Source organism: Haemaphysalis longicornis, unplaced genomic scaffold (assembly GCF_048455015.1).
Source record: "Haemaphysalis longicornis isolate Haplotype H1 unplaced genomic scaffold, Haemaphysalis longicornis Haplotype H1 scaffold_2, whole genome shotgun sequence".
NCBI classification, from domain to species: Eukaryota; Metazoa; Arthropoda; class Arachnida; order Ixodida; family Ixodidae; genus Haemaphysalis; species Haemaphysalis longicornis.
The window spans coordinates 246,525,434-246,543,725 of NW_027526295.1; the positions used below are offsets into that span (position 1 = coordinate 246,525,434).

The following is an 18,292-nucleotide window of genomic DNA, read 5'->3' on the forward strand; positions in this document are numbered from 1 at the left end:
CTGAGCAGCGTCTGGCTACACTAGATACAAATAGGAAAAAGCTTTTTCAACACCCCCAGAAGCTATCAGCAGATCCATGACTAAAGTAGACGTCATTGGTATGACATCAATGCTTTCCCTTGGAGATTTTCGAGCTCGCCAACCTATTGAAGAGTGTGCTCAAAGCTTCCAATCACTCGCTAGTTTTTTGCAGCGCGTTGCCTACAAAGCTTGCACGGTCGATACTGGGGCACTTGCTGTAGGTACTGTACCAGTGCATTTGCTGTAGAGAATTATTCGCACCCGCTCCGCTTGTGTCTGCAAGCACGGATACAGCAAGCTGCTTTTGTTTCTGCTAGCGACACGGACTCCACGCCTCCGCGGTGCACTTGGCGGTCATGCACAAGGAGGCGGCAGCGAACTATACGTTTCGGTTGCCGCCTATTAACCGTGTGCAGTACATTTACTGCAACACCAACAGCGTTATGCCACAAGCGCTTCCGAGCAGATAGCTGAAGATGCTTAAGGCCCATTCACACTTGCTCATGACATGAGTGACGGAGGCGATGTATGTTTGCTTTTCTTGTTATTGTCTTTTGCTTAGAACGAGACTTCACGGGAGTTCCAGTTTCGACATCGTGGAGTTTGAAGTTTATATTTTTGTAATGCATGCGACCCTTGTCGTAGAGGATGGCGTCCTCTTTGATAAGTCCATCAGTATTTCTACCAAGAACGAGATCTCGGCAGTCACTTTGGGGCAACACACTGTAGCCATCTCCGATGTCGATTTGTGCATTCATGATTTTGCAGGATACGACATTGGGAAATCTCACCTCCTCCTTCCCCATCAATGGCGACAGTGGTAACAAAAATTCGTCGAGATCATTCGTTCTTGTTGCGCGACGAAAGCGATGCCGGGCGACAAGAGCAACAGAAATCGCGTCGCTTTTGGTCGCTCCAGTTGCAAGTGTGAATAGGCCTTTATCAAAATTGGGCAGTCGGTGATTGGTGCTCTAGCTGGTGCCCATTACCACGCCTTCGCTCTTTTTTCTAGCTTAACAGTACAGGGGCACCTATGCTGAAACGAAATCACCCCTCTTTAGAGCGATCTTACCTTAGATTTGGCATAGGTACAGTGCACTAAAAGAGGCATAGCCGGCAGAGGCATGGCTGGTGGAGAGTGCACCTTTCATCCAGCAATCGTGGCAGAGGCTGTGGACTGTGTATGAAGATCTGTCGGTGCAACTGATTGGATTAGATGACATCAAAACTTCACGTCGCCAACATGTCCGATATTCTTCACTAGAGCTAGCGAAACTGAGAAATTTTGTACCTAGACGGGCATTTTGGCGCAGTTTGGCTTAAAAAAAAAAAAAAAAAAAAAAGGGAAATTGTATCAAAATGGCACAATTGGCACAGCTGTTGCACGCCGATGTATGCATCAGGTGGTTCTATTTTAACCAGTAATATCGCATGCCTTTTGTTACGTGCTAAAAAATGCACTTTTGGTGCTTACATAAATTTGCGTGTCAAATGACACCTTTTGGTATTTTTACATGTATTTATAGAGTTGTTTTATTCCAAGTGCTATCTATGTATCGCGTGCCTTTCATTAAGTGCTTGAGATAACGTTTCTCCTGTGTTACCTTCTATGCTGAACTGTGGGGGGGGGGGCAGAGGCTTTGTCAGGCATTCTCTGTCCACCTCACGGGAAGTATGTGTAGAAGAAATATTGAATTAAAAAAAAAAAAAAAAAAGAACTAGTGGACTCTGTGTCAACCTCCCCAGGCATTTTCTGTCATGACTGCCAATCACTATTTCAGTGTCCATTTTTTAAAACTGCCTGACATTTTTTGCTGAAGCTGTCGTGACGTATCAATGTTCTAGCACTCAATTTCTTAATCCGCCTGATTATACAATTTAAACATCTCCTGCACTTAAATGAGCTGCGGTGAATGGACAGAATTTCCATCGACTAACAATATTAGTAAGTTCAAACATTAACGGAACAATCCAGCTCTCGCCTTGTGGCCTTGAACTACCATATTTATTCGAATCTAGGCCGGCCCCGATTCTAAGCCGACCCCCGAAAGTCCGAAGGCGCGAAAAAAAAACAAACAAACTTATCTCGAATGTAGGCCGAACAAAAAGGCGAGGCCAGCGTTCACAAAAAGAAAACACGTTTATTGAACATGAAGCTGTGGTGCTGGAACTCAATCAGTTTCTCTTCAAAATCATCGGGCAACTTCTGGGCGATTGAGGTTCGACGACGGAGGCTAAAGCCGAAGTGCTTCGTGAATTTCTGTAGCCAGCCCCGACTGGCTTTGAGGTGTGCCCGCGATAAGCCTCGTTCCCTTAAAAGTTCCCTTGCTTTTGCCTGGAGCACTTCCGTCGTTACTGGAAGGGCAGCTGCTCGCTGCGTCTGAACGAAGTCAGCCAATGCCATCTCCATTTCATGGTGACGGCATTCTCGTGGTCCGGTGATTGCCAACCTCGTTGCAGCGCACGAAATATCCTCTCCCGTTGCGTCCTCCAACGACGGACATTTTTTTCATCCACGCCGAAGTCCCGCCCGGCTTGAACGTTCGACGACAACTCCGCAGCTAAAACAAGCTTTCTTTTAAAAGCGGCACTATAATGGCACCACTTCTTTTTGCGCTGTCAAAACCAAACGCCGCACCGCACGCAGGCCACTATCTGCACAATTTAAAATGGCGGCCTATGGCCGTTAATGGCTACTGGCTCGTCTAGTAATGGCTACAATACTTTCTTTTCTGGGTGGCGCTAGCTGTGCACCACTTCACTTGGAAATTGGCTGGCTACAATACTTTCTTTTCTGGGTGGCGCTAGCTGTGCACCACTCCACTTGGAAATTGGCGCGTATTTCAAAATCCTCGAATCCAAGCCGACCCTGGAGTTTGATATATCAGTATTTCAAAAAAACTATCGGCTTAGATTCGAATAAGTACGGTATTCTGAGAGCATGGTGTTAGAAAGATAAAGGTGGGTTCTGCGAGAAAGGAGTGGCTTCTAAGGACATTTGGAAGAAATTAGTAGTTGTTGCCATTGTCTTCGCACGAAGCAGCTGTCAACAAAAAGAGGCTCACTAGGATGCAGTTATCTCCACACACATGTGAGCTGCGGGAGAAGGGGCCATCGAAGTTGCACTGCAGGTTCTCCCCCTTCGACCAGCGGCCCAGTTACCTTGCTGTGGGGGGCTGCTGGGCTCCGGAGCCTCCAGCTGAAGGGGGGCCCACAGGCGGAACTTCCGGTCCCCGGCCGTGGTCAGTGCTAGGGGGCCACCTCCGTCGCCGGGATGGCTGGGGTGGTGTAGTTGCAAGTCGTGCAGGGGCCCATTGTGGGGCGCATACACACTCGTGTCCAGAACAAAGCTGCCAGGGGAGGATAGGACCATGAGGCCCATTTTAATGCCCTGCCTGAACAAAGCACATCCAAGAGCTAGATACAGTGTGCCAACGGCTGCTGGGAAAACAGCAACGCTAGAGAGAACTCAAAGGGGGGATGGCAGTTTATTTCATGAATACTATGAATTTTATTCCATGTGGTTAACATGTTAGCGCCTAACAAAAAGCTCCAGGCATATATAAATATCTATGGTAAGACCAGCTAGTTTTTGTGTTGGGTGGTTAAAGAAGCTAGGATGATGAAGGGAACAAAGAACCTCAAGAAATGTAGACTGTGTACCAAATGCAAAGAACTATTAACCCTTTCAGGGTCACGGACGTATATGTACATCCTCGGCAAACACCTTCAAAATGGTCAATAACGTACATGTACATCATCGCTTGTATGTTTAAAAAGCGCGCCTTTTTCGCCAACTTCTCTTGCTTGGCCTGCCACACTGCGGAAATACGTCAAATTATTTTTTTTTCGCCGATGGCTCTTCTTTTTATTTTTTTTTTTTATGATTTACTTCAGCAGCGCGCCGGCTATCGCTTGCGCATCCGGTAATGAGGGGGCGCGTTGGGTATCGCCCACCTAAGGCCCCTTACGCCCATCAGGCACTTCTCGCTTCTTGTGCCTGCCACAGACCAAGGGTGCCTGCGAAACTGATGAGGCTCTTTTCTCCTTTTTTTGCATTTTTTAGGAGCGGTGCACCGTCTACTGCTCGCGCATCTAGTCACGCAGGCGGGCGCAGTGGTTGGTTTTGGTATTGTCCTCCGGGCACTTCCTGCTTTTTGCGCCCACGAAACTGATGTCTATCTGATTTCGATTCACTCAAAAGGTGCTGGCTTGTTACTATCTTGTTTTTATTTAGAATTTTTCTTGTGTTACTCATGAATAAACCACATGTATGTAACAACACAAACAATTTTTTTGTCACTTTATGGTCACTCTAAAAAAATTACGATAATTTTTTCTCGAAATTGATTCATCCGAAGAATTGAAATCGGCAATAAAAAAAAAATCTACCCTCAAAGGGTTAAAGAAGCTAGGATGATGAAGGGAACAAAGAACCTCAAGATATGTAGACTGTGTACCAAATGCAAAGCAATATTAATTTGGTGCTTCATTGAATAAAAATGTCGCCGAGATGTTGTTGGCCTCTACGAGAATTGACTAAATATTGAAGAATTACAGTGGCAAACAAAGCAAATGCTTATAAGTATGACAGCAAATGAAATGCTACTAGGAAAAAAATAAAGAAGCATGTAACATTACTGCTGTTGTGTGTGGCCTTGTTTAATGCCCCAATATATGATAACGTGAATTAGCTGGACGCATGGCTTTGTACCGTATTGCATTTGATGAGTGAATCAAATATGCCCATGTGCAACACGGCCATCAAACTGAATGCCACAGCTCTGGCGGCCTCTATACCAGCTGCTTCTGCAATAAATCAAAACCACCTAATAGCACTGCCATACTTGGGCTCTGAAATAAATACATCTTACTCACGCTGCTGCAAACACGCATGCATCAGCACTCATTATTACAAAAATAAAAGAAGATGAAAGCACAACTGCTTTGCCACATAAAAAAAGGGCAGCGTGCCTCACAGAGACAAGAATAAAGATGAAAAAACTCTAAACGTCAGGGCTGGCCAACAAATGTGCAGCACTCAGGACTCGGTAACGTCAACAGGCACCGGTTAGCTGCAACAAAAGTATCCCATGTACAACTACCTCGGACAAGAGCAAGAATTTCAAGGCAGTTTGCAGACGACACACATTGTCGCTGCCCTCAAACAAAAGCACTCTGCATATGCTACCCACTTCTGCAGCGTGTGGTCGAAGCGCCAGAACTTGAGCCGCGTCTCGGGCCCCAGGCTGTCGTCGGCCCAGTGCTCGACGGTGAGCAGCCAGTCGCCTGCCAGGGCCGCCAGCACCACCTCCGTGTTCACTATGCCCCCGTCCCGCTCCTGGGTCATGTAGTTCTGCCCCACCACGTCCAGCTGCACCAGGGGAAAGGGAACCGAGGGGGGAAAGGGGCTGCTTTCCCAACAGGCTCCAACTGCTGCATGCACGAGGACCCTATTCTTTGAACTGGCGCACAAACTCGCCTGGGTTGCCGTTCTGTCACAAACAAAAACCTCTAGCAGGGCTTAGTATTGTTGCTTATGTTTTGACTGAACACCACGGAAAAGCAAACAGCTGCTAATTTTTTATTTTGTTTGCTGATTATGAACATAACCAGAAAAGATCTAAAAAGAATCATTCTGGGCAACAGCGCGAAAAAAGACATGGACGAAAGAAACGGACAGGACCAGCGCTCGTTCTGCCCGTTTCTTTCGTCCACGTTTTTTTTCGCGCTGTTGCCCAGAATGACGCCATACCAACTTGCCGAGCTCACTACTCTCTAATCTAAAAAAAAAAACTCTGAAGGACGCCATTTATCCTTGCCATGACCCTTACTTCCCCCATACAAGTCGTATATTTTTCATAAGTGCCAGCAGTGGTGCAACCTATATGTTAATTGCTTTTATGCTTCATTATAAACTACAAGTTAAATGAAAAAAAAAAAAAAAAAAAGCAGCCATATTTTTACTTCGTTTCATCACTCAAAAGTATCAGTACTGCCAACGTTGTGGGAGAGGAGGTTGATGCAGAGTGGACCATTGCATGCACTTGCGATTCTAAAGTAAATACGTACACTGAGATAACAGTACCGCGTCTGGCCTCTTTTTCTACCCTCCATGGTCAATTTGTCACACTGGGTTGTTAAAGGAGCCATGAAGAGAAAATGCAAGTTGGTTTTATTCGAAAGATTTCGTGTTTTATAGTGCCCCCAGCGCTTGTCCGGATACAAACGGTGCTTTATTCACTAGGAAATTAAACAATTTAGGTTAAAATTTTGATTTTCCCGCTCAATCGTGCGTTTTCGTGGCCCCAAGTGACATCACGGGAACCGACCGCTCTGCAGCCTAGAGTACCTTCATTCACGCATCCGCCGTACAGGGTAGAGACACGTAACGCTGGCGCCGCCATGTTCGGTTGCTCGCTCGCCTCCGAAGCAAGTCATTGTGTCAAAACCGTGCTAAAATTATCGCCGCAACGCGGTTTACTGAAGAAGTTTGAATCATATTGTCTGTTTCGCGTTGCTAGGTCTCGTGGGAAACGAAAAGAATAACGCGTTGAGCCCGTTGGCCCAATTGAGGCGGCACGGGACCATTCAAAGGTTGTCTCCACCCTGTAGCGGTGTTGGTTTGTTCGCGCGTTTCTTTACGTTCCGTAACCTAGATGGCGCCACCATACCGTGGCAAGCGTTTGGTTTGTTTTTGCCTGCATTTAAACCTGGCTTGTTTTTGTTCTGGGAGAAAATATTCGTTCCCTGAAACAGTGCTCGCTCGACAAATGGGGTCACGTAAGACACCGTTGCTTGCGTCAATCGGCCAGTGTCGTCTGAGACAACCCCAAGCCCCGTAGTACTGTGCAGCTAAACCAAAGCATGCTGTGCGCAGTACGAACAGCAGAACGCATCAGTACTTCTATGTTTACATGTGCTTTCGTAACTTCCACTGTTTGTCCCATCATTCCTATTGCTTTGTAAAGAATGTGCCCTAAATTTAAGCGCAAATCGCTCGTTCGTCTAGTTTGTAAGCTCTACCTAATTTGTGTCTGCTTCTGCCAGCCTCCGCCAATCGCAGAGCTTAGCCCATGTGACATCACAGGTTCTGTTGCGGGAAATGAGCTGGTGGGTCGCATGACCATTCCCGTTTTTCCTAATTATGTAGCTTATTTGAGCGAAGTTTACGTTAAAAGTGGTGTCGGTATGATTCTAACGAGACAATCTTTTGAATGAACCAAACTTGTGTTTTCTCTTCATGGCTCCTTTAAAGCAGCTGGTAGAAGACATGTAACAGATTGCAGAGTTCAGAGAAAATGAATATTCTCAAATATCTGAAATCAATTTGCCTGTCCTTGTTGCCTTCCTTCACAAGTGCAAGGGGTAGTTTCCCGATAAAAATTCAGCCAAGTAATAAGGCAGCAACCCACACAAGTCAAGATTGCCACGGTGCTTTCTCCCCACCAATGACAAAACAAGCTTCCATTCGTGCACATTTGGCAATAACCAGCACAAATTACCAGCGCAATCTCAGCATTGCCGTTACACCAAAATTGTGCAACTTCCACAAAAGTGTAACTACTGAGAAAAAATGAAGAAATTTTGGGGGTGCGACCTATACACCGATACAATTTAGGAACAGAAAATATGGCATGTTGTACAAGCCCACCAAGCAAACAGTGTAGAACAATCACGCAAAGATACTGACACAGAAGAGCTGCTTGTCCTCTTGAGGCTGGTAGAACTGGAGCTGTCCTGGCTGGCCCCGAAGAACAAGTGCAGCCGTGCGAGTATCGTGCAAAAGCAGCACTGGTGCAGAGCTGCGCTGGCCCAATGCAAGGCCCTGCACTAGCCGCACCACTCGCAGCTGGCTACTCACTAGCCGCAAGCCTGAAATTTGAACACGGTGCTTTTGGTACTTCAACGCAAACTGCACTGCATGCACAGTTGACAAAGTGCTGTGCACGATAATATTACCAACAGCAAAACAGGCACAAACGAACCTTGTGATGAAACAGTGGTCAAGGGTGCATGCCTAGCCTTAGCTAGCAGTGCAGGCCCTACTGGTAACACCATGTGCATCTTCTCCACAGCCCTCCTTAGCTGCCCACTAACTGGGCTGGACTAACGTGAAATTGTAAGCACTTGGGAGCTTACTGTAAAACCGAATGATGGCTGGAGCTCTCCACGATATGTGGGCTACAGAAATAGAAATAAGCGCATATCCTGAACATTCTTTTAACGCCTAAAAATACCCCCCCCCCCCCTATTCCCACCATACTTCTGACGGCCGCCACAGCTGTGTTTCTTGAACCCACAGATGAGCCACATCTGTGTGACAGCTTCGCTGTTGCAGCTTAAAAGCCAACTGCAACGAAATTTTCGGTTCCTTAAATGCACTATTTTCCGGTAGTGTTACCCTAAAAGATGATATTTGCAAAATTTGGAGGCCCAAATATGTGTCGCTGCATCGTAACCGAAGATCAAAAACGCCCTTTTCAAACCGAAACTGGAAAAGAAGGGCAGCCATTACAGACGGCCGGAAGTGACGTTACACCCGGGAATCGAGTGGGTGCAGACGACGGATTCTCCCACAGCTGCCTGTGAGAGGACGGCGCGCATTCAATGTGTTTCGGGTCGTCAGTTTCTTCGAACATTTAAAACATGCGCGAGAAGGGGTTGGGAAGTTCGTGCAACCATTATTGCTTTGCTGTGAGCTGCTGAGACGGTAAAACGAAAACACAGGCGTCGCGAGGCGTCGTGGCGAAGAAGCTGGTAGCTAGGAAAGGGGAAAAAAAAAAAAAAAAAAAAGGGAGGAAAGCATTGAAACATGTCGGCTAGCGTGTAAAAATTCGGTTTCAGCGCATGTTATCAAAATTCAAATACAGAATTTTATTATTTTTGTTTGCACGGGCAGTTTTGTTCCTGTTAGCAGGGTGCCCGCGCCAAATTTTTAGATAACGATGCCATGCAGTGACGAAAGCACTGCAGTGTCTTCGCTGGCGTCATGAAACAGTGACCTTTCCCGAGACTCAGTGCTGCCAAATGTGCCCCCCCTTTCTAACTGGTGAGAGAAATGTTGCCAACAGCAGCTAGCATTTATGTTTTTTGACGAAGTTGTTTGAACTGAACAAACGCCTTAGTCTGAACTTGTTCCCGCCTCAACTGGCGCGATAACAGTGACAACAGCGTATCGCCTTGCGTTGGCCGTACTTGCACCACTCACGCTCCCGAAGAGTCGACCGGCTGCGATCATGCAGTGGGCCGCACAGCTATCTGCCGCAGAGCCTTCCGTACTCGTTCACGCCTCTACCGGTTGCGCCAACAGCGTCATCGCCTCGCGTCGACCGCTCTGTGTATTGCGCACTTGTAGAGATGTCCTACCGCTTGCTTACAGTGCGCCACACAGCTTCCGCACCCATTCGTGCCCGACCAGCTGCGACGACAGCGTATCGTCTCGCGTCGGCCGTTCGAGGAGCCGTTCGGCCACGATCTTGCAGTGCTCCACACAACTGCCGTACTTGCTCACCCGCCGACGCTACGACCAGCCGCTCCAACAGCTTATCACCTCGGGTAGGCCGTGCACGCGACTCACGTGCTCGTCGACTCGACGGAGAGCCTTCTGCCACCGCCGCGAGCATGAAATTGGCCGTTGTGCAACTGCCGTACTCGCTCACCGACTGTGTATTGCCTCGCGTAGACCTGCCCCGGCACTCTTCGAATTTGCTGTTTACGTCTCGGCAACTCAAAACTTCTTTAGCTTCTCACATTACGGAAACGCGTGAAAGCAATTATTCATGCAAGAGGCACGAATTACACTGCTCACTTGCATGAGGCCGCACGGGAGTCCTGACTGGCACGTCACATCTGGAAGTTCACCACAGTGGCGACAAGTTGTGGCGACACTCCGCTAGGTGCTGCGTCGGCTAGAGTGGCGTGTTTTCGAACGGTTTTAATAAAAAAACTGCGCGTTTGTGGAGTTTAAAATTAGGTCACAAGAGACTTTAGTGGTGCATACCACATGTTGAAGTATAATTTGGGGCAGGTAAATTTTCGTTGCAGTTGGCCTTTAACAGGCAATACAAGTAGTGGGGAAATTCTCAGAGAGTGAGCTTTGAAGAGGCAGAAATAGTTCATCCAATTCTGTCAGCAAAGTGAACAACTGTAATTGTAGGAAAGGGAAATTTGCAGTGCCGCTGGGCACAGCCGAATGGGTCCCAAAGAGGAGATAAGTTAAAACAGTATACAGTTGAACCTCGTTATAAGAGACATGGATGTAAGAGACAAATGGGTATAAGAGACACTATCCACCGACATGGTTGGCTGCCCCATCTTTCCCATTAAATTGACCTCTTTTATAACAGACATTGGATGTAGAAGATTGGTTATAAGGGACAAGTCATTCTCGAACTTTAATCGATAATCTCGCTTGTAACAGACATTTTAACTTCAGATGCAGTGCCACCAGTCACTAATTACAGTTGCTTCCATTCTGGAAACACAGGTGGACGACAGACGCCTGCAGTCACTATTTCGATAATCTCGCTTGTAACAGACATTTTAACTTCAGATGCAGTGCCACCAGTCACTAATTACAGTTGCTTCCATTCTGGAAACACAGGTGGACGACAGACGCCTGCAGTCACTATTTATTATAACTTCAGCAAACACACAGTGGTGCAGTCAGCTATGAAACGACGATGAGAAGCCCTGCCTATAGAAACGCAACTTACAGAAGTGATTGAAGCTCACTGCCATCCATTGGATGGAGTGCGATCGCACATGCGGGCTCTCCCACCCGCGTAGCTCCCAATCAAGAAGCATCGCAGATGTTGGGTCCTGCAAGCGTAATGAATAGCTTGAGCACACAGCGGAAGAAGCTGCGCTCTTTGACTATTCATCAGGCTTGTGAACTCAACATCTATGATTCATCTTCCACAAATAAGGAAAGGAAAAAAAGCTTGTAGAATCGGTTGTAAAAAAACAGTGTAAATACAGTCATGAAGCAAACAAAGATTCAGAGCTGTTTCATAAATTTTCGGGGCCAAACATAAATTAGAATGAATCTTTTGAAACATGCTGTAGCGTTCTTTTGAGCTTATTTTAGTCATACGATGCCAACATTGAACTAGGATCTGATTAGTAAGTGAAAACATGGTTCCCTGCTTATAAGAGACATCTCCTATAAGAGACAGAAACTGCTCCCCGGTACGTGTCTCTTATAAAGGGGTTCAACTGTAAATAAGAGCTTATGTTTCCATCACATCTAGGTCAAAGAAATGCAAACAAGCAGCACAGCCACTTTGTGTGTGGGCTGCTAAGAACGATAAAAAAAACTAATAGACTTGCTCATGAAATTACGGAAAAATGCATCCCCCACTGCAATGCGCAGGGCTAAAGCATTGTTGTAGTATGTATACGGCTAAGGAATTCTCAAGCTAAGCACATGGTTGTGATTCTTAATCAACGAGTACAGCAAGAAAGGTTCAATTTGTGATGGGGGTCGAACATAAAAATACGTGTAAGCCCCACTTGGTGGGCGTTAAAATCTACAGAAGGCCAAAATTAACCCACAGGTCTCCACTAGGACAGGCTTGACCGTCACACAGCAGCCTCAGCATGTTAAACCTAAAATATGAAAGCGAACTTGCTAGTCTTGTGCCCTAGCTCTTTCTGACAACAACAAAGGTAATGATAAAAACTGTGAGTGGCAGTTACCGATACTGAAACTAGAACAATTGCTGCATGACAAAATTATGCCCATTTCAAGCGGCTCATAAAAACGACACCAATCAAACTGTGGAAGCTAGGAACGTCCCATAGCCTCAAAGAAGGCAACAAAAGGTGACCAATGTAGAACTTCCTAACGCCTTCCAGCTATAGTTCCACTCGGCATTAAGCTGGGAGAAGGGAATCAACAGTGATTTGACAAACAGACAACCCGGACGGGAGATGTGCAGGCCCTTACAGTTGTCGGCGTGTGCGGTGAGGGTGAGGGTGGCGTCGGGTGAGTTGACCAGGTGGCAGATGGGCAGGCCCATGCGGGGCACGAACTGGCGGTCGCCCGATGGGAGGCTCCACTTGACCAGCACGCACTCGCCACCTCCGCTCAGCAGGAACTGGCCTGTGGGAGCAAGTCCAGGGGCCTTATCCTACCATTAACTAGGGAAGCAGGACCAAATCACCCCAGAACACGATGCCATGAACTTCTCAGCAGTCAGGGGTTTTAATCTCTGAAACTACATCCCCCCCTCCCTAGCTAGCTTACCCAACACTTAAATGGAGCACTTAATAGTGCTGAGTCAGAACTCAAACTCTGTATGGTTAAATTGAGGTCAATTGACCCAAAGCAATTACTTTCTGTACACTCGCCTCGTGCGGTATAATCTCATCAGTACATTTCGTTGTGGGGAGGAGGTACGAAAAATAAAAAGCTTGTGAACTTGTAAGCAAACAAATTAGTTAGAGCAGAATTCCCAGTGATGTGGCATAAGGCCCAAGCCGCATAGCCTGACGATGCATCACTACTGAATGCCCGAGAGCACAAACATTTTGTATGGTAAAAACGGTGTAAGTGGCACTTCCCTGGTCTACGATGTGCCCATGTTCACATAAAACAGTGAGTGAAACAACACTTAAATGAAGACAGTAAAAGAAGACACAGAGACGAGTGCTCGTGTCTGTGTCTCCGCTACATCGAAGGTGGTGGTGGTGGGGGGTTATATGAGCCTAAGGTGGGAACTTTGACCAGTATAACATATACATGCTACAGACAATTTGTTCTTCCTATAAGCTTCTCTGCACAGCGTTCACTCAGGGGAAAAGAATTGCCTAACGTTGTTTCCGAAGCTTAGCACCGGCAATTGGAAATCACCTACACATGCGATTGAGTGCATAGAGACGCATGCTAAGCTCAGCAAATAGAGCAACAATGTAACTAGGAGCAATTACTAAGCAGCTATCAAAATCAGTCACGGCCAGCACAATCAGCCAGGCTCTTTTCAAACCCTTTGTGGTGAGGCAGGTTTTCCCGAAACCGTTCACGAAACAATTCGGATCACTGCCTGATAACTGGATGTCCATGTTTCCAGATCCACTGTAATAAGCACTGCAGTGCAGTGCAGTTGCCAGCGAGAACGGATACAGACACAGGTGTGCACGCACTTTGCAAATGGCAGTCATTCAGTACAAAAGCCTAATAACATTTCCAAAGAAATGGTCATGTTCACGCGCATGCCGATTTAGATACGGCAGAAGCATAGTGGCGCAGCAGTGAGTGCATTATCAGCTGGGAGACTAGCGACATCTATCGGCAAGTGGCAAAAGTGGAAGCATTCACCGAGAGCTGAGCAACCAGTGGCCGATACCAAAACACGGCAGCTGGCAATCAGCTGATATGTGCTGGCGGCTTCACTCGTGTCTCGCGACAGGTAGGCCGTAGGAGGCTGCGCGAAACAGAACGTTGAGGCAATGCTTTTGCGCTTGTGGGACGGCCTCAAGCGTGCGCTGCCATGCTTGAGCCCGCGCGTCCCTGTTGCTAAGGTGACACACAAGGTTACCGGCATGTGTGCCATGCCAGTGAATACAACCTATATGAAACGGGCACCAAAATTTCATGACCAGTGAAACCATTGAGGGACTCTGGTTGCACTGAGGAAAACTGTTATCGGCATCAGCTCACCAATGCTCTTTCTCCCCCACAATGTGGAGGCGGAGGGACCAGAGGCACACCAAGGGTGTCCTCCCATCAGCATGTAAGAGGTAGAGCTTTGTGGAAACCCACTAGACGTAATTCAGAGCCTGGAGTGCTTGTTCTGCACAAACGATAACAAAAACTACAAAAGAGAAAATAATTCGGACATTGCATACACTATGATTGCATGACCAGCACTTAGAAACAAGTGATCTGCGTCCAAACAGGTCGCAGGCCAACCAACCAGAGCTGGTGTAGGCCAGGTCTGCAACAGGAAGCGTGTGCCAGTGGTGGACGGAGCGCACTGGCGACGACTCCTTGAAGCCTTGCCTGCATAGACAAGCAGAATACCCTGTAGGGAAAAGCACTCTCCTCAACATGTTCCAAGCCCGCCCGTGTCAGCTTCCTGTAAGCGCACGTCTATTTGAAAGCAAGCCGTTTATGTGTTTGGAGGTTACAGCCTACACTAAAAAAAATTAAAATTACTTATGGCAAGATTGACAGGTGCAGGAAACGCACGGCTTCTGCCTGGCAGTGCGGCTTGCCAGTGCATCACAATGCCTACACTATCACAGTATTCACCAACTACCTGAAGTTGCTCCAGCAGGGAAATTTCTGCTATATAAAGCTGGTGCAAAGACCGCACATACTTTTGTTTAAGTCTTATGTTGTTCTTTTCCATTTAGCAGCTTGCATCAAACCCAAAAATTTCATGTTTGCCTACATCAAATGTGAGTACAAAATACCAGCCATAAGTAAAAGTGCAGGGGCATTGTGTATCTACATTCAACTTTGTTCCCACACAGAAAATTGGCTGAAGGGATTTGCAGTAGTACTAGATACTTTGCAAGGCAAGGCGACTTGCCCTCTGACCAAACTGGGGGTCGCCAAAAACGCTGCCGAGCTATTTTTATTCATTTGTGAGAGCTGCGAGTTCCTTGGGCACAAAGGCACGCCCACAGGAATGTCACAAGTTGCTTGGCAAGCCTACATTCCACAGTTCATGCGCCTGCTCCCAGGTGACCTAGGAGCACACTGGGCCTGCCCTCAAACACACCTGACTACGCTGTAATCCAAGGGTAATCCAAGTGAGGCACATTTGCCTTCCTCCTACTCAAAAGGGCTGAGCAGTATACAGAACAGTGTCACATTTTTTTCACTCAACTTCAGTCTTTGTATCATTTGAAACGAAGACTAAAGCCTAAAGCCTCTGGCTAATGCCTAGAAACTCAAATGCATCCCAGAATAAACTCCTTCACAAAAACCTGACTTTCTCCAGAGTTCCTCCCTTTACTGACCCCTTAGCCAGTACTGCCCTACTGGGCCCTGGGGGACAGCTTACCAGACAGTGACACGCCCTAGACTGTCTCCTGTGGCCACCCACGGCTCACTGGGGTGGCCAGCCACGCAGGTGAACTTCACCCCGTTCTTGTGGCCCCGTGCCATAAACCTGGATTCACAATGCACATGCAAAAACACACATCAGCAGCTGATTGGCACAGACACAGCGCAGACAAAAGAGGACGCAGAAAAGGACCAATCAGGAGTGACCACTCGGAACGAGCCCCTCCTAATACTACATGCTCTTTTTTTCTTTGAGTGAGAGGGAGGAGGGGTCAGCATGTAGTAGGTCATGTAACAGCTGCAACCACATGATGCTTGCCAAGATAAACCAGTGATACCCAATATTTTCAGTGCCTACTTAGTGGGAAGCTGAACAACGGGCTATATTACCTGGTGCTAGAAAGTTCTGCCACCTGTCAAGCAAGGCAGCGGAACAAAATTTCTTATATCTTCTTCATGTAAAAACTAATCAAGTTAAAATTTGTGCTGCAACAAGTTTTCAGTTGAAGCTACCGCATACAAAGTTGTACCCGCTAACAAGTAACAAGGAATGCATTATTATTTACTGTTCCCGTTACACAGGCTAACATTCAGTTTTCACTAGGGAACCCCGAAAGCGCCCAGAAAAGACCCTTGAGACTTTTTTCTGAGCTCGAGAGAAAGGTGTGGTCATACTATCCTTTCTTTATAGTGTGTCAACAGAGCAGCAGGTCTTTCTTTCTTTCTTCCCCACTCAACAAAGATGGCAGACAATACAACCTCAAAAAAACTACAGAATGCAACGGAAAAAAAAAAAGGCAGCAAAGTGAGTGAGATCATGGCGGAAAAGCTGGGTGGGTGAACATAATGAAGATTACAATTGGACTCGCACTGAGTGAACACAAGGCAAAACGAGGGAGAGGAAAGTGCTTACGTTTCTGCGGTCCGAGAAGGAGAGCCAGGGAAGGCGACGGTAAGCTTCGCCTTGTAGATGGAGGCACAGAGGCCACCGACCGAGCTGAACGCCACCGGGGAGAAGCTCTTCACGGACACTTTGTTTACCAGCACCTGGCCCTCGCCACCGCCAATGGGCACAGACTCCAGCTGGCCATGGCTGGCACCTGTTGAGTGAAGGGTTCGTCATTCATTCAACGAGCCCACACCCTTCCCTTCCAGAGAGCTCATGGCTGGCACCTGTTGAGCGAAGGGTTCGTCATTCATTCAACGAGCCCACACCCTTCCCTTCCAGAGAGCTCTGTCAGGGAGATGAGACAGCGAACAAAGTAAGCAGAAAACAGCGAACTGTAAATGCAAACACTCTGTGTCTTAGGAAAAAAGATATTGCAAATGTCCAAAAATAGAAACAACAATAAAAAAAAAATGGAAATGAAACAAGAAAATCTAAGTCACTGAGAAAAACAGGCGACCTGATGTCGATGCAGAGCCTACAGCAGACAGGTGTAGCCTAGTAGCTACTGGTTGCCTAGACTGGTGTAAACCAAGGCAGTTAAATTAAGCGCTTCCTGTTGGGTGCTTTCAATTGTTTTTTCAAGCTTCTGCCGCAAATTCAGGCTGCCTGGCTAATAAGCGAAACAAGCTGAAATATGGATGATAAAAAAAGACTAATGCAACAAAAATAGAAAAGTGAGAAGGAAAGCATAGATATACCAAGCCAAGAGTAGGTGCAACAGTCAGTAAGACAAGAATATTAAAAAATAGGTCAAAATTCAGCCAGAAACATTGTTCTTGCGTATAGCAGTTTGAAGATTAAATAGTATTTGCTTCTGCATTTGCATAATGCTCTGCCAGGACTACTGCAGGCCCAATTTTTTCATTTTGCGCAAGTGCACCGCAAAGCAAAATCTAAAGTTTAACGACGTCACATTCATAATTTCACCTCAGTGCAAAGGGATATTTTTGAGAATATAAGAAAGGTAGCCCGATTCCATTCCCAAATAATTGCGTCCAGGCCCATGGCAGGCTGCGTTCTGTAGGGCTTTTAGATTTCTGTTCATTCTTTATTTAGTGCCAGGGAGCATATACATTACATCTATGCAACCCTCTAGTCAAGCAGGTGCAGTGAGCTTTTGGTGGGAGGCCCGTTCTTACCTGGAGTCTGCCTCAAGACAAACCACGAGGAAAACGATGGTGGAGCATAAAAGCCGGCCACCTTGGATTTGGGAGCATCTCCGGAAGAAGACAGCGCGGAAACATCATGTTTCTGTAAATAGAAGGCACAAAGATTGGTCCAAGGTGCCTCAACAAAAACCCCCCAATGAACCTTTGCAGCAGGTCACTCTCATGACGGAGTTGGAAGCTCAATTCTGGAGAAACTAAGCAGTTAAATCACATGAGTTGCGTCCTTTGGTTTGTGCGCCAAATTAAATACGAGGCAGAACTTGTAGCCACTGAAGGAGTCCGACTGTGAAGGAAGTGTGATGTCACGGGCACAAGCTTTGCAAGCCTACTTGTTTTTAAATACGCTCCCTCCTCTCTTCCTCTCTTTCTGGAAGCACCAAGGCCAGCCCAGTTTTTTTCGGCTTAGGTAGGCTTCAGCAGTGCCTACGCTTGCTCAGTGGTCAGCAGGGCTGTCATCACATGGCTCAGCCTGCTGTTTGTTGCAGCCCCTTTGTTGCCTCCACGTTCGTGTCATCTTGTGCACAGCTTTTATGCCATTGCAATAACATTGCCTCTGTGCAAATACAACTGAATTGCATGCCTGTTTGCTCGTGTGGTTGCATTTATCACAAGCTTTATTGCATCACTCAATTTCCTGCTCATTGCGACAGGCTTGCTGTGCATACCACCCTGAGGTTATTGGTTGCAGATGATGCGAATACTTCAAAGGTTTAGGAGGATCCGGGGCAGTGCTTCCTAATCTCCATACAGAGTGAAGAGTGGAAGTGTATTCTGAGGGACCTAGAATTGACCACACACTACGTGACTCCAGTGGCGTTTATGTGGCGTATGCTCAGATTTGAAAACACTGTACCCAGCGGTGAAACCACGAGCCCAAATCGGTTTATTCTGCCTGGCTTCACACCTCGGAACACAATAATTCATGGCGGGCAGACGAAATTTCAGAGGCAGCCTGCCAGATCATAAAAATTACCGCACGCCACATGACCAACCACTACTGTGTCGCTGATTGAACCCGAGCTTCATTTCTGTCACGTGACACTCCCTCTCAGAATTTCTTCCTGAGCGATTGTAGCAACCCTAGCCTAGATTAGGCCCCTTAAAATTGCTGCAGCATTTTTCAAACCTAGC

General features: G+C 46.9%; 1 protein-coding gene across 1 annotated transcript in view; it reads right to left on the bottom strand.

Annotated features, from left to right (window-relative positions):
• The window catches only part of L(2)05287 (WD repeat-containing protein l(2)05287), a 53,850-nt gene that overhangs the window by 22,218 nt on the left and 13,340 nt on the right, over positions 1-18,292 (bottom strand). The window contains exons 4-11 of the mRNA XM_077700024.1: positions 17,132-17,243; positions 15,957-16,143; positions 15,042-15,149; positions 13,944-14,029; positions 11,975-12,130; positions 7,715-7,896; positions 5,217-5,395; positions 3,184-3,371 (exon numbers count right to left, since the gene is read on the bottom strand). Coding sequence (XP_077556150.1) covers positions 3,184-3,371; positions 5,217-5,395; positions 7,715-7,896; positions 11,975-12,130; positions 13,944-14,029; positions 15,042-15,149; positions 15,957-16,143; positions 17,132-17,243 — 1,198 coding nt within the window. The remainder of the gene's footprint in view (positions 1-3,183; positions 3,372-5,216; positions 5,396-7,714; positions 7,897-11,974; positions 12,131-13,943; positions 14,030-15,041; positions 15,150-15,956; positions 16,144-17,131; positions 17,244-18,292) is intronic.